General features: G+C 41.6%; 1 protein-coding gene across 2 annotated transcripts; it reads left to right on the top strand.

The window, feature by feature from the left end:
- LOC120571378 (uncharacterized protein K02A2.6-like) lies at positions 1 to 27,617 on the top strand. 2 transcript variants are annotated; one of them, XM_039820296.1, is made up of 2 exons: positions 1 to 215; positions 25,807 to 27,617. In XM_039820296.1, the coding sequence occupies exon 2, from the start codon at positions 25,809 to 25,811 to the stop codon at positions 26,907 to 26,909; it is 1,101 nt and encodes a 366-aa protein (XP_039676230.1). In that variant the 5' UTR covers positions 1 to 215; positions 25,807 to 25,808; the 3' UTR covers positions 26,910 to 27,617. The 2 variants fall into 2 exon arrangements, with proteins under 2 accessions (XP_039676230.1, XP_039676229.1); XM_039820295.1 differs by lacking the exon at positions 1 to 215 and adding an exon at positions 11,572 to 11,616.

Here is a 27,617-nt window from a genome sequence, read left to right as displayed (position 1 = left end):
TTGGCGTTGGGAGAACGCTACGCCTTGTGTGTGGTGTTAAACAATGGACTATTGCAGGATAAACTGCTACTGTTGCTTGGATTTTTCGCCACAAAACGTCAAAGAAACTGTTTCCCAAGTGAGGAAGAAAAATGGATATTGTCACGCAGCCTAAAGTTCAGCCAGAACTTGTTTGTGTACGCTACACGTGTCGAGTTCGTTGATAACAGCAACAGGTGAGTTTTCCCAATTTGCTAATGAAATGGCAACACCACTGTTACCTACACATATTTTATTGTTACAACTGTTTTGTGTGTGTCATATAGGCGTGGGGTGACATTTTACAAAGTTGGCATTACTAAATGAAAGCATGAATTAATGGCGTTGTGTTTATTATATTCTGTATTTGAAAACCGCAACACCAACAAAGGAGCAGGGACCCGTTTCAGGAAGGAGGTTTAACAAACTCTGAATCTAACTCTGAACTCTGAGTTGATTTACCCTGAGATGGGAAACTCAGAGTTTTCGGTTCCAGAACAGCCGATTCGAGTTGGTTCAATCAACTCAGTTAATGTTAATGCAAAAAGCTGTGTGGATAAAACGTGCTAATAGTGTTGGAGATATTGTAAGGCCAGGTGAAATTGGAGACAAAGCAATTGTGGAGTGAATGAGCGATTTTTTTTAAATGGGAGTACTTCAGTAATTAAGGAAAAAAAGAATAGAAAATTCTGTACGAAAAAGCAGAGAATGTCCAGAAAATGAAGAGGTGAGATGAGAGCGACAGAGGAAGACAAAGGAGGAACATAAATTATGAAGCGAATGGAATAGCTTGCATGACAGAGAGAGAGGGGTATGAATTGTAAAGAAAATGAAAGCCCCCACCAAGCACTGACCGGAGAATCTCTCCAGCACTAAAGGCATTTTAAATAAGTGAGGGAGATACAGCAGAGAGCTGATGACTGAAGCGAACAAAGAAGGGAGGGGGGGATGGAGAGAATGAGTGAATGAGATAAAGAGAGAGATGGTGAATGAGGCAGGGAACGAGAGGTAGGGCAAGAGAAATGGGGAACAAATGCATCAGAGGGAGTTAAAGAGTGATTAAATGAAGCCGCAAGAGAAAGCAGGGAATGATAATGATCCTTGTGGAGTTAAGGGGGAGAGCATTAGGAAGAGCCAAGGTGGAGATAAAGTGAGTGACGGATGAGGGGAGTGCCAGAGAAAAAGGAAATGGAGGGAAATTAATGGTAAAGACAAGATGACAACAGAGATAGAAAGGTGGAGGTCTTTCTCTTCCTGTTTCAATTCTTCTCTCATTTTATACTTTCTCACTCACTGCCATCCCATCATTCAAGGGCTTCTGTTTTCCTGCCGTACAGTCTCTCTTGTTCGCCTGCTCTTCATTTCTTTATCCGTCCCCTCTATTGCTTTTTCTATCACAGGGTTTACTTTTTCCTTTTTGGACTTTTGACTTGAAACATAATATCAAATTTTATATGTGTAAAGAGCATGTGTAGGGAGTTAAAGAGACCAAAATGGGGAAAGAAAATGGAAAAAGAGATTTGGTCTTTAGCTCTATTAGTTGCTTTTCTTACCTTAATGTCAACATTAAGTACATTACTAAAAATACACATTAAGACTATGGGCCCTATTTTGCACTCAGCGCAATGGCCTTTGTACACCGACGCATGTATCATTCCTATTTTGCACCCAACGCACAGGGGACTTTTCCCTCCACAGATGCACGTCGGTAAATTAGGGAATGTATTTGCGCTGCAGGGGGCGGTTCAGCGAAAAGAGGAGGTGTGTTCCGGCGCAAACGTTCCCTGATGCTATTTTGCAAATTCAGAAAACCATTCCGCCACTGACCAGGAAAAACCTGGTCTAAAGTCAGTGGCGTGTTATTCAGATGCTATTTTAGGGGCGCATGCTTGGCCATAATGTAGCGTGTGCACAACGCGCATACACTTCTCTCATCTACAGCAGTTCGCATTTTTGAAAACCATACATAATTGCAAAGAAAAATATTACTGAAAATGCACTTCATGTGTTTGGATAGATCAGGAGGCATTTTACAGTACAGTCCTCAAAAAGTCGCAGCATTCTTTGTGGCTTGTTGTGTTTTACACATTTCCATGAATCATGGATGTGTTGATGACATAAATGAGGAAATATTAGAGGACTTAAGGAGACGTGATGTTGAACTACGGTGGGATTGGATACTCCGGCGGAATCTGTTCCTGGAGTGGCAATGCGCGATGTGCTCCTGATGGAGCGGGTGGACGGAGATGGAGTGGGGGGAGGAGGAAGGGGCACAACAGGAGCAGGTGGTGCGTTTGGAGGCCCACGCTCCATGGCTGCAGCAATCCTCTCCAGACTTGAGGAGACGCGCCCGAGAGGCCGCAGCAACATCGCCACCCAGACAAGACGGGCATTTATTACTTTGCCACATCCCGGACAGCTCCCGCTGGCGTGCACCAGGCAAATCCGGCGTCATAATAGCAATCCGCCACGGAACAAGCGCGCCTGCTCTTAAAGGGAGTGTGAGATGACGCTCTGGTTATTTTCACGTTACGCCCAAACCACACCTAGCTACTTCAGACCAACCCATTTTAGATTTGCGTCGGGCGCAAGAGTCTTTTATCCCACCGGTTTAATAGCAACAGCGCCCGAGATCCGCCCACAAAGCTACTTGCGTTTTGCGTTTCACACTTGCGTTTCAGATCGTTAAAATAGGGCCCTATGCTTTTACCACAAATGTAGTTCTACTACTTAGGGCTGAGTTAAAATAATCTCTTCAATTAAAATCAATCTTTGTTTAAGTGATCCGATATCGATTTAATAAAATCCCCAAATTGATCTTTTAATATATGCCTTTTAGGGCTGGGCGATATATCGATATAAACAAATATATCGATATATTTTTAAATGAGATATGGAATTAGACCATATCGCATATATCGATATAGTTCAAATGTGATCCTTGCTCCCATAGATATGTCGCCGTGAGGTTCTAAACATACGTCAAAACCCGCCGCCATCTTGGAACAGGGGGCCGAAGCATTCAGATCAACGCTAAAGATGCCGGACTTTTGTACTGCTTAATTATGTTCGATAGAGGAAATGAAAAGAACAAACAGCAATGGATAACATTTAACAGGTGACAATGTGTTTTATGATTATATATGCCGCCTTCGACCAGCAATCTGAGCTCCGGCGGCAGCGGGAGGCGGAGAGCCCCGTGGCCGGCCGCAGCGTCTCTTCCCCCGGGCAAAAACACAGCTTCGCCTCGCTGCTGCGCCGGTCCCCGCTGATCCAGATCGGACCAGCCAAAGACAGAGTGGTGATCGGTAGGATCTTACACGTAGTCCAGGACGACCTGTATGTCGATATCGGCGGAAAGTTCCACTAAGTTTGCCGGCGGCAGACGGACGGAAAGAAGCTACAGCGGGGCAGCGACCGTCTGCGGCTGCAGGATCTGGAGCTCAGTGCCCGTTAAAATTACATGTAACGCATAAATACATACAGAAATAAATAGTGGAGGAATGAGCCTGGACATTTCAGTCTGTTTAAACTTCACCTTGAAGCAGAAACTCTTAGTTCAGAAGGGTGAAGTTTCCGTTTGGACTCAGATCTGTGAACCGATCATAATAAATTTCTTTGTTTTGTAGTCGATAGTTCATCTTAAGTTTATTTAAGTGGAAGCAGTATCAAGTGGAAGAATGGGACTATAACCTAGGCTTACAGGCATGAGGCATTACATTTTGAACAAAGTAGATTATATTAATATCTAAAGCTTAATTGACCTTTGGAACGAATCACAAATAGCCTATGGAGCTTTGATTTAAAAAAAGGTACTCCTGTTATACAGTATTTAGGTTTACATTTTATTGTTATTTGAACAGCTGAGCATTTAATCATGAACCAGGTGAAGAAACCGGTTTATTATTTATTTGATTTTGCAACTGTTTCTATGAAACTACTTGTGACATGTCATATTTGATTTGGGCTTTGACTGAACATTTGCTCTCACTTCGCGGAAAAAAATATCGGGATATATATCGTATATCGATATTCAGCCAAAATATATCGGGATATGACTTTTGGTCCATATCGCCCAGCCCTAATGCCTTTTACCATGGATGTACACATAAACGATGTGCACATAAACGATAAACTTGCATGCATAAAAAACTATCCAGAAATACAAATATGACAATGTTAAAAAAAAGTTTGAAATACACAAGAATTAATGGCAGCTGTCAAACAGCACAAAGACACAGTATGTCAAGAGTATACACAAGGTTAGTCTATATCCTTGACGTTCCACTACTGGGATTGCTCAGTTACTGACGGAAATTCCGCTGGATTTCACTCATTTAGGCCAGATATCCGATGCCTTGGGCCTCCTTTGTGTTGGCATTTTAAACTCCGGTCGATTTATGAGGACTATGGTTAACCTTTTCTCAGATCTCTGCAGGGTAAATCCAGACAGCTAGCTAGACTATCTGTCCAATCGGTTTTCTGTTGCACGACTAAAACAACTTTTGAACGTACACGTTCCACCCAAACAAGTTCCTTCTTGAGGCTATTTTGCAGGGGCGCAGTTGCTCCGTGTGGTGCTCAGCGCCGTCCATGACCATTGTGATTGGTTTAAAGAAATGACAATAAACCAGAGCACGTTTTTCTCCCATCCCGGAATGCTGTGTGGACTCACCAGACCCTCCTCTGCAGCTCTGTGGAGGAAGGTCTGGCAAAGCGAGACTAACGCAAGGTAAACTCGGCATACCTTTTTTTTTTTTTTGTGGCTGTTCACACATGTAATGGTTCATTCCTGATGGCATCAGCATAAAGTAATCAGGACATGTCTGGGGTCATTGATAATCTTTATATGCTGTTTTGAGTTAAGTATTAAGCTGTGTGAAGATCCTCTTTGACAAAGGGACAACACTACGAATACCCATCATCATCATCGTTATCATCATCATAATAATAGTAGTAGTTGTAACTGATAACAAAGCCCTTTTAATAGTCTAAAGCAAACAAATAACATGTCTTCATTAGTGGTGACAATGGTAAAAGTAGGATTAAACAGGTTAATGATTTTTATTTTTAAATGTTCCTTTACTTACTTGAGTAGTTTACTTGCAAAGTTGTGAATATGTTTACCTGATATCCCATATCTGTCTCCCCCTATTTTTTTAATGTGTGTCATGTTTCATTTCCTCTCTTTCCACCAAAAATGGACCACCAGACATCTACACCATCCATCACTGTACCAGCCAACCATGCAATCAGCTGCTTCTACTGTGATTTTCACACAGAGGCTGGTTGGGAAGATTTCTATTAGTGAGAGGTTACTGAGTAAGCAGAGTTGGACTGAAGCAATTAACCCATTCATAAATGACCAAACAAAAATGATATATAAATATCACGTTTATGGTTTCGTTAATCACATGGGAAAAAAATGTGAACATATTGTATCTACTCAGATTTGTAGCGTTTTTCCAGCAGCGTATACAGAAGTGAAAAGATGACACCAAGACCATTCCAAGTGCAATGAAGCAGATAGATAATTTTAGGTATTTTCTCACAAGCTGCAAATCAATAGGAACTTTTCAGCATTTGAGAGTACTGTGGAAAATCATTTAAAAGGTAACTTTGCAATAAGTTTGAGCTTCTCTCTGCCAGCTATATTATTTGTAGGAGTGCAATAAAGTAGCACAGAATGGTTTGAAGTGTTTTTTACCAAGTGTTTGGAGAATTGGCCATAAACATGACTTCACCACTTTAACCACTGGAGGGCAAATTGAACCGTAGTGAGAGCCATAAAGCAGTGACACATTTTTGCATATTTTATAACTACATAGTGAGAAATGCTCACTCATCAATAGTTTTTTTTTTTTTTTTTTTTTTTTTTACTTCGATCAAGGCAGGAAATGTTTGTCCACTTTGCTACAGCAAGTGAAAGTGGACAAGAAAGGCAGTACAGAAAATAGAAAACGATGTATGTGTGCACTCATTCGATTTCCAACAATATTCTTTTTCAAGGACCTTTCAAGGACAATTTTCGTTCACTTGTGGCCATAAATGACACTTTAAAACAGAAAAGAAAACCTGAATAATAAATACAAATGTTGTGCATCGTCATGTTTCTTGTATTGAATATCATTGCCAAACATAACACTATACCTTTTTAAAGCGAGGAATAATATCCTGTTTCCTTCGTTAGCCCACAATTGGGGCTGTGCTGGACACTGCTCTCTGGGCATTGGGTCATCTGGCTCCATCACTACATTTATGACCACCTGTTTTCCTGCGAGATGTTGTGCAGAACCCCACAGGCTAAAACAATGTTGCAGACTTTTCTGGCATGTATAGTAGCCCCCCCTCCCGCTGATGCAAGACAGAGCCATCTGCTCTTAATCAATCCGATGGAGTGCTCCACCGTGGCCCGTGTGCGTACGTGTGCACTGTTGTACCGGCGCATAGAGGTCTTATAAAAGAGCCAGATCTGCCATTACTGATAAGTGATAAACTGATGACTTCTCCTTCTGTTAAACTGATTATATGCTGCACCGCAAGTCTGCACTGAATCGAAAACTTGCGTACACGAGTTCAGACCAGACGTGAGATTTTATCGCAGCCTACGCTCGCGTTCAAATTGATAAATGCCGAGCTTTGCGTAGGAATCGACGTACGCCCATCCTACGCCTGTTTTAGGTCGTACGCACGTTTCATAAATGAGGGCCATTGTATCTGATGCCCGAAGCACTACTGGCTTCTTTTGACGCACAGGAGCCGCTCCCTCTGGATATCTACTCACATTACCCTATCTCGCAGGATAAGCCCAGCCACCCTGCGGAGGAAACTTATTTTTCCATTTATTTCTGCGATTTCATTCTTTCAGGCACTACCCAGAGCCATAACTAGGGCTGTGACGATAACTGCATCTCTGCAACATCAGCGGTGACATCACACTACCGCAGTGATGACATCATCACTGGCATCATCGCATTTTTTATTTTATTTTATTAAATTTTTTTTTGCTGGTGAAATTTACAGGAGAACAGATGTGTGATGTGAAATATAATGAAAACAATAATCATTCTTTAGTTATCCTTATCGACTGTCTTCTATCCTATATTCAAGGGATTATGGAGAAAAAAAATCTTAAGTTGCTCGTCACTTCAACTTTGCACAAGATGATGGACAGTCCATTCCAATTTATGGGAAATTTCTTTTGTGTGTCCGATTTATTATGAATTATTTCTACATTTCTAACATTCAATGTAATACACGGTAGGGAAGGCAAAAACATTTCTGTTCTCAGCTGAGGTGGATACGTTCAAGTTACTGCTGCAGTGTTTACCATTGCACAGAGTTTCCTTTTGCTTATGGCTTAATCCCGACAAAACACTGGTGATGTTAGCCTGCATGCACATTTTGTAGCCTAAAATGGAGCAGCTTATATTGGTAGAAAGAGCAACAAGTTAGCGGACTGCAGAGTCACCCTCTCTTCTCTCTGTGAGCTCTGCTGCTAGACCGCTGTGCTGCAAAGTGTCTGCCATTGGCATTGTCAGCAAACATTTTATTTATTTTATAAATTTTTTACTTTATTGACAATAGCTTTCTGAACTACCTGTGGAATAGTCTGTAAATGAAAGCGAAACGCAGTAATGACTCACATTGAGCTGTACTTGAAACACTGCTGCAACATACAGTATGTCGTAAGGAAGTATTGACAACATATGAAGCCACCGTGGTACAAGAAGCTTGTTTTATTGTTCACTTTTAACTCACTTTAACATCATCTTTGCCATCCCTTTTTTTCTCGCTCTATCGCTTTTTCTCACAGCCACACTCATACGCTACTCTCACTTCTCGCTCTCCAACCACACAGGTGTTGACATAGGGCTGGAGAAAATCAGATATCACGAAATTCTTTTTAAGATTATTTTTTGGAGCTTTTCCCTTTAATTGAAAGTGGATAGATATGAAAGAGAGAGAGATGGGGAAGGACCAACCCGTTCTCATTCCGAACTCGTAAAATAAGTACGTTTGGTCAGTGGCCTTCAGCGTCTGATGCGACGAACAAGGCATCCTTCGGCGTATTTGTGTAACGTACTGGGGAGAGCCGCAGTCGGATGAGATTTAGCGAGTGGTATGTAAGGGGAAATTGCAAACACCGGACTTTCACTCAGGAGACTCGGGTTTGCGTCCCGCGTGTGGCGTTTTTGTTTCCCCGTCTCCGGCGTGCGTTTCCCGGCTTTTGAGGCGTCCTTTCCCCGTTGTTTTTCCTCCTAAACCCGCAAATAATAGAACAGCTAGAACAGTTTAAGTTCAGAAAAGTATATCACTTTACTGTAATGCAGCCTTTAAAACCAGTAAAAGACAACATTTATGTCATAACGATATTACGATATCCAAAATCTAAGACAATATCTAGTCTCATATCACAATATCAATATAATATGGATATATTGCCCAACACTGCGTTGACATCACTCACTTAAGGCTCCCTGCCATTTTCGCTCTCGTAACGGGGGTTGCGGTTAACCGCCATGTCGTGGTGATACATTGCTTCTTCACCGCGGTAAGAAAAAATCTATACCATCACAGCCCTACTCATAACCATAGGTGAGGGTTGGAACGTAGATCGACTTCGAAAACCACAGCTTTGCCTTTGCCAGCTTGCTTTTCACCACAACAATCCGGTTGAATAGGAGAAAAAACGAGGATTAATTAAATTAAATTAGCTGGATACATGGTTAAACCTAATTTGCTCTTACCAGTGTATCGCCGTGTGTTTTGTCCATAGCAAATCCCCGCCAACTGGTCCCAAAACGTTCCAGTTAGATAGTAAATGCCGTAAATATATTCTTTGTAAATCTTTACAATCATTCCCCAAAAGAACCAAGCAGGCCTGCCTTATTGCACGATCCAAATTTTCTTCAAAACTTTGCCACTTTGAAATTTGTTGTTGTAGTTGTTATTTCCCCGAAGAGAGCGGAGTTAGACAACAGGAGTGGAACGCGAGGGACATCCGGCAGCGCCTGATGTTCCAGTGATTATCCTGGAAATTAACTGTCGTTGATCCAGACTAGTATGGGCATAATGTACCATCTCTGTTGTTGCCCCTCAGTAGTTGCTTGAGTTGCTGCTTAAGTCAGCTGATCGGTACTCACCACTGGTGCTGCTGTGTTAGGTGTTAGAGCTCTTTAATCACAATGGTGACCATATCAAAGCTCCTCTAGGAGATTATGGTTTTGTTTCCCGCTGAGGCTCTGCTGCCCTCCAGTCTACCAGTCACCCTGGATACCTTTTACACAAATAAAATACTAAACTGAAATCACACTTCTGCCTTATAAAACATTTGCAAAAAAAGTACCAGTTTTATACTCGACCGTGTCTTTGGTCTATCATAAGATATGATCATATTATGGTCTATAATCATTTGGTCTATCATCATAATATTATTGTTGTTCATTTTCCAGACGTTAAAATAAAGTAACTGTCCTTAAATGGTTTGTATTTAAAAGCACTAACGGTGATTGGAAAACGGTTAGAGAAAAGTTTTAGAAAATAAAAAATGTAATAATGAAATTAAACATTGGCAATTTAAAAATATTCAGACAGCTTATAACGTTGCTGTGTAGGGCCTTAACAAATTTGTGTGGCACTTGTCACATTTGGTGTGATTTAAGAGCTAATCTCAGGAGGACGAGATAGACACCAAGCAGTTGTTTCTTTCTTGATTAAAATAGTGAGTTTAATATTTGCAATGAGAGTTAAATACACCAAAGAAAAGAACATTGACCATCCAATCCACCAAATAAGTTTAAAGAGTTTCCCAAACTTGAAATAATGACTTTCTCTCTGTTACTGTTAACATCGACATTCTCTTGCACAGGACAGTTAAAATTTGGAACTGTTAAAACTGACAGTCAGACTCAGTGGTGTCCACTTTCACCATAATCTCATTAAAAATGAATGATATTGAGTTTGCCGTCTACGATGTAACAGCCTAATCGAGGTGTGTATGTGTGTCCTCAGCCAGGTCAGGCCAGGTTGTAGATGGACTGACAGATGCGATGGAAAGATAGAGAAGAATATTTAGAGGGAACAGAAAAAGAGAAGACTGGAGGAGTTCAGGACAGGTGGACCGTGAAGAGGAAAGGACAGGAGCTGAAGAGAGGGGAGGTGAAAAACGAGGATGAACAAAGGGAGAATTGTACCCGCGTTGAGACAATTGGTCCCACCTGCAGCTAACTCAAACTGTGAATACTTTACCTGTGTGTGTGTGTGTGTGTGTGTGTACACATGCCTTGTGTGGTAGTATAAGGTATACACTGTGTCAGTGCATCTTTTAGGCTGTGAGCATGTGCTTTCTGGATGTGTGAGTGTATTGTTTGAATCGGTGTGTGCGCTTCAAGATCAAGATGAAAAGAAAGCTAGAGAGACAATGCTGACAATGAAGTTGTTTCTTCCCTGTTTGGCTCTATATACAACCTCAGTCCACCTGTGTAACACTGGGTTTCCATAGGCAGCTGAAATAACAAAAATAAACATAACGGCAGAGCGGAGCGATTCAATTCATTCACTATGAGAACAGTGGTGTGAGCAAAGTCCGCTGACGGTGGCGAAAGTGCCCGGATTAGGGATGTCACGAAAACCGATACTACGACACCTTCCGGTTTTAAAATGACAAAACACAGACGATGGCCATTTTTTTAAAGCACCGTAGGCACCGTTAGCCTTTTCTGGAACTGATGGGGCCAGTATATGCTTCAGAGCGTTCCAGTCGATACATTCAGAAGTAGGAGGTCACGAACAAGTGGCCGAAGTCACGCCCTTCTACTGCCGGTACATATCTATCGAAGAAAATGAGTCAACTCTACCCGACCTAAAAAACGGCATGTTCACTGCAAACTCATGGTCCTTTCTTTCCGATTTACAGCCCCCCTCTCTTGGCTTCAAATAACTCACCGTTGTCGGCTACGGCCGCTGAACAGGCTACACGTTGTAAACAGCCGTGGCCTGCTTGCCTGCTCCTTCGGTAACGTTAGCCGTTAGCAGGGTTAGCATTGCGGTGTTAGCCACGGTTAGCCAGGACCAGTCTGGATCACTTTTATTGTCTGTGTCTCAATTTTTTTTGCGAGTAACCAACTCGGGTACTCTAGCTATATAATTCAATGTGAGTACATGAATATTGAAATTGCATAAAATGCCCGTCCCTTGTAGTCGTGATAAATTAGCCTGAAGCTAATGCTTAGCTACCTGTTAAGGAGGAAATTAGCCAACAAGGCGTCCTTTTGTGCTCTAAGCTGTCTCCATCTTTCAAATACATCTCCAATATTTACCTGGGGTTTGTAACTTCTCTTGTCACGCAACTGTTAGAAACAGTACTGTTGTTGTTTTTGCACAGTACCTTTTTGAAAAGATGTCTGGAATGTGTCTGGGGACACTAGTTGTTGAACTATGACCATTAATTGCACTTTATTATGTTGTTCTAGGTGTTTTTTGTCACTTATTGGGAGCAGTAGCCTAGTTGGAGCCAGTTACCTCCAGGATCTGTGCTAAGCAAGGCTAGCAGTGGGTGCCTCTGACAGAGTTACAACATGCACAGAGATGAGAAGGGTATGTATGGACTTATCTAACTCTGGGGGATACAGTGAATAAGCTGAAGTCCCAATAAGTCGGCATGTTCCTTTAACAGCTAGCTTGGAAGAGGGTAGGGCTGTGCAATTAATCGATTTTTAACCATGATTACGATTTCTACTCCTAACGATCCCAAAAACAGTAATTGAGAAAAACGATTATTTTGCACAATACGTTTACAAAGGGGACATTTCACAGTTCAAGGTGTTTTCACTGTTGATTTGTTTAACTGTTTCACTCTTTGTTTTTTTAAATTCAGTAACTGTCTTTTCTAAAAGTCAATGAATAATCATGTAAAATAATTGTGATTTCGATATTGACCAAAATAATCATGATTATGATTCTTTCCATAATCGTGCAGCCATAGCAGAGGGATGGCCAGGCAGTTGGTATTCCTGCTGAGTTTTTATATATCTTTGGTTTTATAACTAGTAGCATTGTAGTAATGTTAGCATTGTAGCAATGACAACTAGCTGGTTGTTAGCAATACTTAATGTTATTTGAAATAAACTAAGGGACCGTTCGGTATTTATGGAATGGACCACCGGAGGAAAATAGGGGAGGTTCGTGTCTTTTTATTCTTTGTTGAGGGGAGGGTCACCCAAAATTGTATAGTCTAGGAGGGGGGGGTCACACAACTTTTTGTATTCATGAAACAGCAAAATTTCAAAGTGGCTTGTTTGGTGCATATTTATCCATGTAGCTCTCAGTCTCGGCTTCCGCTACCAGATGGGTCTGACCCATTGAGTTTGCTGTGGGGCAGGGGGAGCACTGCTCCCCTGGTGGCTGAAACGGGTAATTGCATTAGTATATAATGAGATTAATTATGTCTGGCATGACCAGATATTTTATAAATAACACAAAACAACTAAATGGTGGTAGGTAATACATCAGATTTAATATACTACTAAAAATATTACCTGGCTGACGATGGGAGCAGCAGGACGTAAAAAACGAAAATTACTGTTGCACTATGTCTGCACATCTTGCCGTGCCAAGTTTGCAATAAAGGTTTCCTAAATGCCATGTATATACATTTGATGTCAGCTTACTAATTGATTGCGCGTTTTGATTAGATTTGGACTTAAATTTGTTTTATTTCACTTTGTTTTCAACGGCAAAGTGGAGAGGCCTCATTTAGCTGGTTGGAGCTGGCTGGTGAATGTGACGCGCGTAGGACTTGCTGGATACCCCGTGTCATTTACCTTTTTGTGGATTATATTTTTTTTCGTGTCATTAGATTACGGCAAAATACGGATCGTTTTTCTTAACGTTTTATGTGACTGCGCTTCGTTTCTGCGTTTGGCCACCGTCTGTCTATTGTGTTCAAAGACAGCTGTGCCGCGATTGGATTTCATATGGGCGAATTGTTAAATTATTACAATGTAATTTTAAAATCTGCTTTAAAAATAAACCTATATGTTTTGGAATATAATAATATACGTTCTATGATTCAGCTTCGGCAGCTTTACATATATGCTAAAATATACAATGACTGAGGAAGCCTAGTGACGAGTCCATAGCAACCAGTTTGTGTGTTGAATTTTTTAACCAGAGTGCTTTGGTGAATGGTCTCAATGTTTTGTTTTGTTTTATTTCATGTGAATACTAGTTTACTATATGAGTAAGTAGTATTTGAAGTAATGCAGGTGTGCATTTAGTTTCCATGCTTAACAATGTTAGTGAGTAAATCTACTGAAATGGCCACTCTTTTTTTATATAAATAAGGAACAGTCCCTAAACACAACTTTTTAAGTGGCAAAGTGTGTGACTGGAGTAGAAAACTTACCAAATAGTTTGTGATAGGCCAGAAAGAAACCAATAGAAACTCATATCATCAACAAGTTGTCTGCAAAGCATGTATACCGTCGGCATCATGTTGTGGTGACACAATTCCGCTTGGAATCCGCTGCACGTCACCGATACAGCGGCGTTGCAGTTGAAAAAAGCTGCCTGTGGAAATCCAGCGTAATGCTCCCCTATTCTTTTCCTCTACAAATGTTCTTTGCTGTTGGCATGATGCTCATTTCCTGCCTCATCTCGACACACCGAGTCAGTCCCTGCTGGTCTGTTCCACTGAATAACTTTCATCGTCGTTATTTGCAGAATGTGCTGCAATTTTCTCCCTGTAACCACAATACAAAAAGCCCAGGATGCTATGTGGACTCTTATCCTTTCTTTCCCAGGACACCGGACTTACTTATACTCCATCTCACACACATACACTTGCTTTGTCATTGTTGTTGTATCAGTACTGTATGTTGCTGTGTTGTTGCCGGTTGCATCACCTGTCTGCATAGGGGTTGTATAAGGTATTTCAAATTGCTTAATGACTGTGAGCTCTCACCAACCCTTGTTATATACTGAACATATTACCTTCAGTGTTTGTGCGTATGTGTCTGTGTCTCAGAGGGACAATTTAGACTTAGCATAAAATCTGTTTTAAATGATTGTTCACACAGCAGCATGATGCAAAACAAACCACACACACACACACACACACACACACACACACACACACACACACACACACACACAATACACAACACCATGTTTGTTTGACATATACTACAGCAATGAATCTTTATTGGGTTGACTTGGTGTTTAGTCAAACAACAAAACATTGAGAGGGAGGAATTTCCCTTTTCAAAGGAAAGGGCCTCATATGTCTTCGAACAGAATGGCTCAATGACTGCATGACTTAAAACTGCATTTAAGATGTGGTAAAAAAGTTGTTTTGGTATCATGAAGCAGTGACAAGCAACAAAGCATTTGCCAAAGCATTAACTGAAAATTGCATTAAAAAAAGTCACTGTTTTAAAGCAACACTATATAACTTTTCCCGCTTCGTTCGCCCTACAAGTTGTCTCATCATACCTGTCGCTATGGGCGGGCCATAGGGGGCCGGGCCCGCCCCCAAAAATGCTTGTGCCCCCCCCACTTGAGGCACAGATCTCTTAAAAAAATTACTTTAATTTTATATTATCATAGTTGCTAATTTTGTGTTGCATTAATGTTGCATTCTTTATCATTAAAACATTATAAATATAAATAAACAATGGTGTGATTTTTGTTTGATTGATGGGAATCTACACTGCAACAGCCTATCACGGCCTTACTAAAAAGAAAGTTAGGCTACGACGTGACGTAGCCTACGTCAGTGTAGCTGCTCAACAGTTACCGCACATTTTTGAAAGCTGGATGAGTTTTCGCCGGCTTACTCGCTTCAGTTCGTGATGGTAAGTGGTTGAAAAGCCCACCAACATTCTCCTCTGCCAAATTGGATACGACACCGACACCTCCTGATGTTGTCGTTGGAGAAGGAGCCCCTGGACGACAGTCTGAGCCTGATGCTAGTAGCTCCGTGGAGCCTGGGCCTGGCAGGACCTGCAGGTCAAGTGCAACTGCGACTGGGGCAGCATTTGGGCCACAACTAACTGTTGAATCAGGGGGTGTGACGGACAAACCCAAACAGGTTGTGTTGAGGAAATATCCAGTCAAAATGTTTGGTTAAAAAAAAAACGTAGCTGTAGCTGGCATTTGAACAGAGACTGGCTTGCGTAGGCTACTCGGTGTTAAAGGACTCCGCATTTTGTTATGCCTGCAGGAAATTCACATCTGTATCATCGGACGCAACCTTCTCCATTAAGGGGTTTAAGATTTACAGACAAGGGCTTAAATAAGCATGCAACTTCAAATGACAGGAAGGACTGGAGAGAGGACAGGCTGCCTCCACTCAAAGTACCGGTAGGTTCAAAGTCTCTGTGCGTGTGTGTGTGTGAGTGTATGTGTGTGTGTGTGTGTGTGTGCGTGCGTGCGTGCGTGCGTGTGTCTCTCATGGCACATGCATAGCAATGCATATCCTTCTGTTGACTGCTTTAAAATGCAATGTTTGAGAGATGCTTCTGGTGTTACATCTAATATGTTGTATAGTCAAGTGTTTTATGGATATTCATAACATTTCTTCTATGTAATGTGTTGTAGGCTATATAGGTTACCTGGTCATATTGCTGTTGGTTATGTTTAACGTGATGATTACGTGCAAATAGTATAACAAGAGTATATGATTATTATACATATACGTACTGTACGCCAATAATAATTGTGCCCCCCCATGTATTTCATGTGCCCCCCTTAAGACTGAGGTCTAGCGACGGGTCTGTGTCTCATTGGATCTACAGCTGCAGCTAAAAGTTACATAGTGTTGCTTTAAAGTAATAAGTTTGGCTTTGGGAAGCTTTTAAAATGACTCCACAACCAAGTCATAAATGTGTTCCATAAAGGATATATTAGTACCATATGGATTTTCAGTGGTGTAAAAATACTAAATTAAAGTACAGAAGTATAGCAAGAGAATGAACTTAAGCATCAAAATAAAAATACTCATTATGCCCCCTTCAGATTGTCACATATTATATCATATTTTTTGTGTTAAGTTTCACATCCCTGTGAAATGTAGTTTACTAAGGGTATAAAGTAACACCAAATGGACATACGCAGTTAAAGTACCTCATAATTGGACCAAGTGCAGATCTTGAATCTACTTAGTTACTTTCTTCCAGCCCGCAGGTCTGGATGTGGACAGGAGAGTTCAGACAGTTAGCGCTTTGCAAAAGCTTTGCTTCCTGAACCCAAAGTGCTCAGATGTATCGTCTACCCACACAAAAAACAAATGTCTTTGGTCCCAGAACGGATTAAAATGATCTGTGTTGTGTGGACACTGCAGACAGAGAATCAATAATCATTGAAGCGAACCATGCTACCATTTACAGTGGGAATTGGACTAGAAATGTTTTATCCAGGTCTCCTAAATGGAAGAAATGGTGCCCGGATGTCCTCATGAGAAAAGACCCACGTAGAAGAGTAAAAATGTGCTTGCGTTGCCAATTAAATTGTAGGCCTACCCACTAACAGACTGACCGAATTGGCCGATGGAGTGATTTTAGAGACAGGTTGGCATACGAGAGAAAGCTGAGATGGGGCACAGTCTTAAGGCAGCTTTTAAGGAAGTAGTCTGCTTATAGGAAAAAGCTTTTCTAGTAGCAGTAGTGAAGAACAAGTACCTCTTCTCAAAGCGTGCTGTCTCAAGCAGGTCTTTGGCTGGGTGAGAAGGGTCATGGGAATCTCTGCTACCCTTTCCTGACACTTCGCTGGTCTTTGATAGAGCGACACACAGCCACTGACCCTCTCAGCAGGACAGATGACACTGCAGATATTTCTGAGTGGTAGAAGAGGGGAGCAAACCAGAAGGTGATGGACGTTGTGCTGATGCTTATAAAAACCAGTGGACTTGGTTAAGTATTAGTTATAACGTACAGTTTTTTGCTGCGACATGAAAAAACAGCCTCAATTGTGCTTTTTTTTGTTGGTGGATGGTGGGCATCATTTTTGGAGCGTTTGAGATAATGTACTTTTGGGATCGTGAACAACCCTCCCATACTCATTTCTATGCCTATTATTTTTTAATAATGTGACTCTTTATTGATCAGTATATGGCCCTTCTGCCCCTCACCTCCATTCAGGTCAGAGCCTGGGGCTGAACAACGTGTCCTCCTGTTTGAGTGATGTCTCTCTAATAACTGAGCCACACTGCTGTAATATCCATGAGGGGATGAGTAGGCAATTGTTGTAAAAAGTGTGAGACCTGAATCTCGATTGTTTTCTGCACATTATGCTCCAATTTGTATGTCTGCACTCGACCATTACAGCCGGCCGACCCATCTCAAATGGATGCCAGTGTGGTGTCATCACACTATCAAACTGGCAAGAGTTTGAGCTCTTTGACAGAGGGGGCACTGGAGGGGTCATCGTTGTTGTGAGGAGCATAGAGGAGGGAGGAGTGTACTTATCCCTACGATGTACCTGTGCTTTTTATCAGGACACACATACACAAACATGCCACAAATTTTTCCCCTGGAAGTACCAAATCATTTGAAGAGTATTTAGTTACCATGGCAACGTGCACTGTAGCTCGGACAAGGGGCTCAGTAGGAAATGGAAGGTGTGTGTGTGTGTGTGTGTGTGTGTGTGTGTGTGTGTGTGTGTGTGTGTGTGTGTGTGTGTGTGTGTGTGTGTGTGTGTGTGTGTGTGTGTGTGTGTGTGTGTGTGTGTGTGTGTGTGTGTGTGTGATCGATGAGGAGCGTCCATGGGTCACATCGATGCTGAATGTGATTATGGTTGAGCTTTTGTCAGATGTGTCTGGGTTTCACGATTATGGCCAAAGTGATAATCATGGTTATTTTGATCAATATTGCGCTCACGATTATTTATCACGATTATTGATTTTAGGGACATAATATATTTGTATTGCACTTTCACATGCTAATAAAGGGAACACTGCTTTCACTTTCATGTTGTGCTACATTCCTGCTAAATAACATCTTTGCATCAAAATAAGTGTTCCGTGTTCTCCCCACGGAAAGGGCAACCCAGTGTACAAAGGATACTACTCGGTATTCCACATTTGTTTGTTTAATTTCTTTTTGTTCACAAAGGGAAACCAGGTAATAACCTGAAATAATAAGAAATGCTGTGTTTCAATACTACAAACAGCACAGCTCCCCAGTCCTTTACCTCAATAGCCTAATAACAATAAGCAACAATAAACAAATGGCAATCAAAGCAATCAAATACAAACATTATTATTAATATACTACAATAACAATGATACTCATTTCATAATTGTCATGTACACGCTTCACACTTCAAAACATAAACCTACCAAAAGCCTATGCAAAATGCATGCAGTGTTTCTGCTAGCAGCTGGAAACTACAGCTCCCAAGATGCCCCGCGGTAAACCAGGAAGTACGTCACTGATGTTGAATATCTGTCTGCGATTCATACTTTTACAGACATTTATAAAGCTAAAGAAAGTAAACACGAACAGACACGTATGGTGCAGCAATGTCACAAGTCTAAACGTCAGCTTCATCCCACAGCTTCGCCACCTCCTTAACTTACAACTGGAGTTACTACTCTGGAGCGTAGCGTTCTCTATATCAGTTAACCAACCTGCTTAGCCTACCGAAGCATAGCGTTGTCTTTAACATGCAACGGACGTAAACACAGTACAACAACATAGCATGGCGACAGATAAAGCATACATCATAAACACAGACAATAAAACGTTTGTAATTAAGAGAGCTTACCAAGTGGCTGCACACCGGATTGACAGTCATCACAAACTGAATGAATCTCGTGCTTCCTTTTCACGTAGTAATCACCGGTCACCTGTACTCACAGCACACTCCTCTTAAAGAGGCACTACACTATTGGGCTACTAAACTGCAAACGTTCTTCCATAAGGGTCACTAGCTCTGGTGATTAAGCATGTAAATAAGAAATAACAAAACTTCACAAATGACAAAACACCACAGAAAACGCAACAATAAGACTTCAAATAACTGGTCACTGGTGAGGGGGGTTCTGCTGCGCAGAACTCGCAGGAGATGCTTTTCACTAGATGAAAATAGCTTGTCCACCTTAAAGTTCGGTCAGCCCACCTTAAGTGAACCTCAAAGGGGCTGTATCGATATTCAGAAAAAAATTTGGGATTGCCTCCACACCGCTCTCACAGATCATTCCCTCATGGCCCTCACATGCTCTAACATGCATGCGCGGCTATAGTGTGTAGATTCTGTCGCCCCCATGAGGAATTCTAAGTAATGACAACAACACTGTTGGTGCATCCACATGATGCAAGGCTTTGGTGACCACTCACCTACTCCTAATAGTTACAAAACCCATTACTAACTTGTTCAAGAGCAGTAAGGCAACATCCGTGTCTGACCTCTTAGGAAAAGTCACACCAATGGTTATTCGTGTTTGTCTTTGCTGTCGGTCACTTTCTTTGTTTGGATTTTAGTCCTGCTGAACGTGTAGGTCTTTTCTTAGCCGTACAATCTGATTGAAACATTTCGTGGGCGCTTCTTTGGATTTTCAGGCATTCACCTGCAACAAGGCAGACCTCTTCGTCTACAAAGCTTAACGCTGCTGTTGTCCGTTCTCATCATCCACATCACTCGAGCTGCTGCGTACAAAAGTCGCCAGACTACACCATTCGTAAACCTAGCCATACTAAGAAATGCAGAGAGAATTTTTTGGAGCTGATAGGCTTAATTAGCTTTGTATTAACTTTATTTGGCTTGAATGTAAATGATGTTCATTAATATAAAATAAAAAATAAAATCGCGCACTATAGCTGTAAGTCTGGATTATTGACACTGCTTACTGTATTACAGAATAAGTAGTCCCTATTAAAACTGCTAGCTGCATTGCTGCTGTAGATACCACCAGATGTAAGTGAGATAGGGTGGATCAATCCTTTATGCGTAGAATCATCCTCCATCATTAAGCGTTATAGCATAGGTCAGGCTATTTCAACAGTGCTTTATCAGCGCTGGAGTATGGTCTGGCTACACCCTTTATCATTCTGGGATAGGGGAAAAAACACTGGCTTGATTGCATTTCTTTAAACCAATCACAATTGTCTTGAGCGACACTAAGCTCTGTCCAATCTGTCAGACACCGGCTGCGAACAGGAGCCGAGCGCCCGCACTGGCCCTCGGGCTGCAGAGAGTGCTTCGGCGTCTTCTCTTTCTTCCGCGAGCTGCGATGTGTCAAGCCAGGTTGGAAATCAAACACAGGAATGCCACCGGACAGCCGGATACCTTTTTAGAAAATAAAACAAATTTCAAAATAAAACACCCAGTTTTATGTTAATTTTGTCTTCCTTGACTTCTCAGCTGTGTTTAGAGCGAGACAGGCGATCAGACACAGAGAGAGTCACCAGCAACCCTCCGTTTCCTAATCCAACTCCCTACTGACTGAGCTACTGCCACCCCCAATAACTTAGACACACAATCAATATCTGACACCTATTCATAATAGAGGATGGATACCCGAACCGAGGGTTCGGACAGATATTTAGAAATGATGTTCGGGTTTGGGTCGGGCTCGGTCACATCAGCGCGATAAGGTGTTGAACATTTTCAATTTAAAACCGCTTATTATGTAGGTGCGCACCTGTGTTAACGTGCGCTTGTTGCCCCGTGTGCGCTGATGCACTCATCTGTTGACATTTCCGAATGCCTTCCTACAGTTGCTTAATAAAAGCAACTGTGCCATTTCCCCTTAACATTTAATGTGTCATTAGTATGAGAAAAAAAAAAACTAGATTTTAACTGTGTCGAGCTCGGACATAAATATCTTAATGCCTGTCGGGCTCGGGCTGGGTTCGGTTACTCCTCTGTCGGATGAGGCCCCTCTCGGACAGAAAAATGCGCCCCGATCCGCACTCTAATTCAGAACCTTTAAATGTCACCAAAAAAGGCCTCTCAAACAGGTAGACTCATTCACACACACTGCAGCTTTCTGTAATCAATGGCTATAGATGTGAGTGCAGACACACATACACACACATACAGCAGAATGACCAAACCCATACCTGCGGTTAATCTAGAAAATGTATTCATAACTTTTTTAAATATGTGCAATACACACAAGCGTTAAACTCATTCCGTCACACACACGCAACCCGAGTGATCCCGCAATTTTCTGTGATTGTGTGATTGATGAGCCTATTGATGTTCCATATGGTTCATCTCTTGGGTTATGACCTAATGTATTGATCCAAGACTGTGTGTGAGTCTTTGTGCATGTGGGTGTTTTCTATCTGTTTTGCATTAGAATGTAAATGTGTGTGCGCGAGGCTGTCTGTCTTGATGCATGTGTACATGTGAATGGGTTGTGTATCAATCTTTTATGAATGTGCGTGTTTGAGGTGTGTGCGTGACCTTCTGTCCTTGATTACAGGCAGGGCGTGATTGGAATAATCGCTCTGCTGACGGGGGGGGGGGTTGGGGGCTTGTCACTGAGGCGTTCAGTACCTCACCTGAATCCTGCACAAACCTCATATGAGATGTTTGATGTTTTGGCAAGTGCTTTGAACAGTGGTGAATTGTGGATGACATGACATATCAAAACTAACCTTGATGACATTTTCTTTAAAAGTTTATTTTATTTTTATTTTTTTAAATGCGCTACTATGACATTCATCTAACCGAGATGGAGCAGATTTGCTCAATTGTTTTAAATTAATTTCTAGTGTATGCTTACTGGGAGAACACTTTCTTTAACAGTGGAAATGAGTAATCGCAGTTCAAAAAATAAAGTAAGCAGGCTAATCATATGCTAGATGATTTCTGAACCCTGGTGGTTCAAACTGCCTTTTTAGGCCATGATCAGGCGGAGTGCATTTGCAGTTGCAAAATGTGAGACACACTGCACTGTCTTTTTTGTTGACGACCCCTTGATCAGACCAGTTGCGTCTTTTTGTTATTCTTGCTAGGCAAACCTTGAATTACCCATCCTCAGCCAGCAGTTATTTTGCTGCAAAGTTAAATGACATTGAGCGTTATTTCCGATCGGAGTACAAGTTTTTGCAACTCTAATCGTTAAGGGTGCACTGGAGAAGAAAAACGTGATGCGCTCAGCAATGCAAAAGCAGCGAGCAAAACGCTTCACTCTTATCTAAAAAAATTCCCAAAAGATGCCCCAGGGGCCTTAGTCCTCTTGCCAAGTGCAGCTTACTCCGTATTCACACTAGTTGTAACACATCAGTGGTACTTAGTTATTTTGCAAGGGACCATCAGTCCAATACATATCGACTCAGTCTTTTGTTCACGGACTACATGCCAATTGCTGTTTTTCCACAGTAAAGCAGCGGCAACTAAGCAAAAATGTGGTGCTAGAAGGACCGTGCCTTGCTAAACCTTTTTTTTTTTTTTTTTTTTTCATAAATCTCACAAGAAATAGTTTAATCAATGAATGAAACTTGTTATCTTTAGGCTACACATTAGTTACATGTCAACATATAAAGTAAAGCCAGGGTTTCATGCATCCACCAAAGCTCAACGTATGTTTTGGGAGGCATTACAGAAATATGTCATGATGGAAGAAAAAAAGGGCTTGCATAGAGATGAACATCTGTATAATTCTATTTGAATGTATTCTATGCTACTCCATACTGTTGATTCATGATTCATGCCAGCATGAGGAATAAAACATCTTCAGAGTAGAGGATGGATAGATGAAAGGTAAAAGCATAATAGAAAAAGTCACAAGGTCATGGACATCAGCAAGTTTTATATTTTATTTTATACATACATACATACATACATACATACATACATACATACATACATACATACATACATACATACATACATACATACATACATACTAACTATAGATCTCTAGAGTAGGGTCTGCAACATTGTTTAAGCAAAGGACCCCTTAGCTGAAAAAGGGATGGAGCAGGGGACTACATATATTGTATAAAATTAAGGTGCATATTCAACTGGGCCTACAATAACGTGTAGGGCTACCTAAAGACTTAACACATACATTATTATGGTGCATACAATACCCCTGCAGTAAGTCCAAGGAGCCCCTGTTGAAGATCTCTGATCTAGAGAGAGATAGCAGTAGCAAAACTTTATTGAAATAATGTGCTGCTGTAACTTGTTTCATAAATAATGAAAATGTCCTAATGAAGTTTTGGTTTATGCAAAAATAACTTTTTACAGTTGTAATGCAAAGCAGTTACCATTTCTATAGAAAACACAACAGGACAGAAAATGCAGTGTACTTGACCATCCACGCAAACAGCAATTATGCTGTTTTCTACTCATGTGTTGGACTTAAAACAGTGTGAATGGAAAGCAATTACAAACAAGTTTATTTTTTTTTACCATTTTCCTTGTTTTGTTGTTATTGCAGGGACATTCAGACCCTGCATGGTGCTGAAAACAGCTTGTGTACACACAAGCTCTCATAGACTCAGTGCTGCAGCTGGAGATATACACTGGCCATATACAGTATAACATTGCCTAGGGCCCATCTCTACCTTTTTGTTTGCCCCCTCTTTTGTTTCTTTCTGCTGAGTTAACAAATTAGCATCCACATCACATTTACAGGGATCCACATCCACAAACACAAAATCTAGAGTTTATACTGGCTTTTGACTCTTAAGTGGAATTTTTTTTTTTTTTTTTTTTTTTTAATTTCAAAGAAGATGGCAAAACTAAAGCAACAACAAAGACTAAAGATCTTTAGTCACACCACATAGCCTTAATGGGCCTACATTTAGCATGTTAGTATGGACCTTTCCAGATGGTTAAAGTCTGTACCACATGTAGTGGCAATCTATTCAACGCACTAAAGTCTTGGATCGTTTCACATTTGGACCAATCAATCATTCAATTTAATAACTTTTTCCTGTTTCACAGTGTGCATATCAATGCATGGTATAAACCATATTGTCTATCTTTCTCTTCTTAATGATTTCTCATAGGCCATAGGGAGAAAATAAGCTAACAAATCAATAGTTAGAAATGATGCTGTCCTGTTTCACTCTCCTGATGATTTTGATATTTGAGGAGTAAACCACCTTTCCAACCAACTTTCCTGGCTTCCCTTTCTGCTTCTATATAATGCCCAGTACGTACTTGCCTGTTGACTTAACTGCTCATTGATTTTGTAATGTGCATTTTCTGCGGGAGGGTTAAATTGTATTTCGAGGAAATGATAAATGTAATGCAAACGCTAAGGTGATGTGGAAACTGCCAGTATGTCCCTTTTGGAAAGGCGAGCAAGAAGTTCTGACTATGCAAGCATAGCTGATTCCCATCCAGACCACATCTAAACATCTTTTTATGTTTCTGTCAGCATGTCACAATGTCAGCCATGTCAGCTCTTACACATGTTGCTGCCTCAACTGTCAGCCACCTGGAAAAAGGAAGCAGATAAAAGAAAACTGATAGCTTTGGAATGTAAATAGGCATGGAGACTGATGGACTGGTAGCATCACTCACAAACCAGCAAGTATAAATAATGGCTTGTGAATATTAGGCAAAAAACATACAGTGAAAGGGATTTATACTGTAGCTATGTGCCAGTTGAGCAGTAACACAAGTCTTGTAGTTGGTGCAGGTTAATTTGGAGATGTGTTGTACCGAGGTTAATGAAATAGCATTGCATTGTGATAGTTGCTGTATACTGCTACCGTGTTTTTTTATAGTTGAGTGGGGGAGTTTGTATGTGTTGATTTGTATTTCTAACTTCACCTGCTAAAACATGAATGCTGTTAATTCAAGGCCTTCTGAGCTGCCACGGCTTGGTTTTCGTTCTCATTGATGCTGCACGGAAGACCTAGAAGGGGTAGGCATTCTGATAAGAGCTGCAACAATCAATTGAAGTAGTTATCGACAGAAGGTAGCCATCTACATAGACAGTATTCTTTCAAATTAATGCAAAACTATATATATATATATATATATATATATATATATATATATATATATATATATATATATATATATATATATATATATATATATATATATATATATATATATATAGTTTTGCCCAACAAGGCAATCATCATAGACAGTCACCCTCTTCCTCACATGGAGGAACTGCTCTCCACACTGACAGGAGCTACCTTGTTTTCAACCATAGATCTGGAAAGTGCATATCACCAAGTACCGCTTCATCCTGAGAGTCGGGATTTAACAGCTTTCATCACACATGAAGGGCTGTTCCGGTTTTGCAGAGTTCCCTATGGCCTTGCATCAGCTCCTGCTGCATTCCAAAAGCTGATGGCCACAGTACTGAGAGGTGTGTCAAATGTACAGAACTATTTGGATGACATTATCTGCTATGGGCGCACAGCACAAGAGCATGACACTGCTCTGGAAACCATATTGCAACGACTCAAACAAGCAGGCTTACAGCTTAATGAAAAGAAATGTCACTTTCGTCAATCCAGTCTGAAGTTCTTGGGACACCTGGTGACCACTGATGGAATCAAACCTGACACAGAGCATTTGCAAGCGATCACACATGCCCCTCCTCCCAAAGACGCTGCTAGTCTTCGCTCATTCCTAGGTATGCTGTCTTGGTATGGGAAATTCATACCGAACTATGCCACAGTTGTAGAGCCGCGCCGCGCCTGGGGGCTGATCGAGCAGGGATGCGTATTGTACGATGGTCTGCTCGTCTCCTCTGTTTCACATATGATGTCGTATACCGTGCCGGAACATTGAACCATACAGCTGATTGTCTCTCACGCTTACTTCTGCCTGCTGCTTCTCCTTTTACTGCAGATATGGAACCGGAGCTGGTGGCCTTGTTGTCAACGGCCCCTATCTCAGTGACTGCTGGCGAGTTCGAAAATGCTTCCTCTTCCTGCTCCGAACTCACTTTTCTGCGTCAGCAAATTAGCCAGAAGTGGCCTCCTTCTGGGAAGACGGTGAATCCAGTGCTTCAGCCATACTTCAAAATTAGGCATGAACTGAGTGTGAAAGACAACTTGGTGTTTCGAGGGTCACGCCTAGTTGTGCCTGTCTCCTTGCGCAGCACGCTCATTTCCCTGGCACATGAAGGTCATCAAGGCATTGTGCGGACAAAACGGAGACTGCGCGAGCTTTACTGGTTCCCAGGCATGGACGCACTGGTTCGTTCTGAGATTTGTGCCTGTTCACTGTGTCAAAGATCAGACAAGTCAGCAAGAGTTTTTGAGGCACCGTTGCAGCCTGTGCCTTTACCTGAGGGCCCATGGCGTAAGCTGGGAATAGATATTGTTGGACCATTTGAAACTGCAACATGGGACTGCAAGTTTGCAATCACCCTCACTGATTATTACTCAAAGTGGCCAGAAGTTGCTTTTGCATCATCTGTTACTACTGAGACAGTGCTTGGATTTCTCAGAAGTCTCTTCAGCCGCTACGGTAACCCAGAATCTGTGGTCACGGATAATGGGCCACAATTTAAAGACCGGGGAATCACGCTTATCCATTCGTCTGTGTACCATCCCTCCTCCAATGGTGCCATAGAGCGATTCAACAGAGTCTTTAAAGGCTGTATCCAAGCTGCAATCCTCCAGAATAAGCCGTGGAAACTTGCAACAACTGAGTTCCTTCAGGCATATCGTGCCACACCTCATGCCATGACCGACGCATCGCCATTTGAACTCATGCATGGCCGAAAAATGAGAACTAAGCTCAATGTTCTCGCCCCTCCGGCTACGACAGCTCATGACGGTGACGTGCGTCACAGAGTTTCCCTTCACCAAGCTCACATGAAACAGTACTGTGATGCAAGACGGGGAGCACACACTCCTGTTTTCAAAGAAGGGGATAGAGTGAGTGCGAAAACCAGTGCATGTTCCAAAGGGACATCAGAAATTCTCTGCACCCATCAAGATTAAGAGGCAAGTGGGTCCTAGCACCTACATCTTAGATGATGGTAAAACTTGGCATGCTTCCCATCTGGCATGTGTACCCGTCAGGCTTCCAGAGGTTCTTGCTCAGCCAAAGACTGGTCCTGACAATCCAGCTGAGCCAGGAAATTACCAAGAAGCAAGAGACCGTCCTGCCAGAGCACATAGGCCACCAGGTTGGCTCAAGGATTATGAGACATAAAGAATTGACATTAAATGTTTGGACTGTGATACTTGGTTCAAGGAATTGCCTTTAAGTCATAGTAGACATCTTTTGGTCAGTCCTTCAATGCCAATATATCTTTATTAGAACTGGTATAGCAGCCTAGTGTTAAATAATTGCTCAGGTTATTAGAACAGTTCGTGTTGCAACTTATATTTTGATTTTGCCTTGGGTATTGAAACCTTATAGCTAAAAGATTTTGGTTCTTAATTCCGTCCGTGAGAGGAAGACAAGTTGTTAAGTAAGGGGGGGATGTTGTGTTTACCTACCATGCATATTCCAGATTACACCACTAGGTGGTGCTGTGAGTAATTTGACCTTAGTTGTTAGACAGGAAGTACTGTAGTTGTCAGACAGGAAGTCCGTTTGTTGTTGTTCCTGCTACCTGTTTTGTGAGTGTTCACTGTGCGATGCTGGTTGGATTAAAACATCCATAACCATCCTACCTGATCTGTGATTCTTGGGCATCCAAA

This window comes from Perca fluviatilis, chromosome 13 (assembly GCF_010015445.1).
Source record: "Perca fluviatilis chromosome 13, GENO_Pfluv_1.0, whole genome shotgun sequence".
NCBI lineage: Eukaryota > Metazoa > Chordata > Actinopteri > Perciformes > Percidae > Perca > Perca fluviatilis.
The sequence above is the reverse complement of the archived record's forward strand: the minus strand, read 5'-3'. Positions and strand labels throughout refer to the sequence as shown.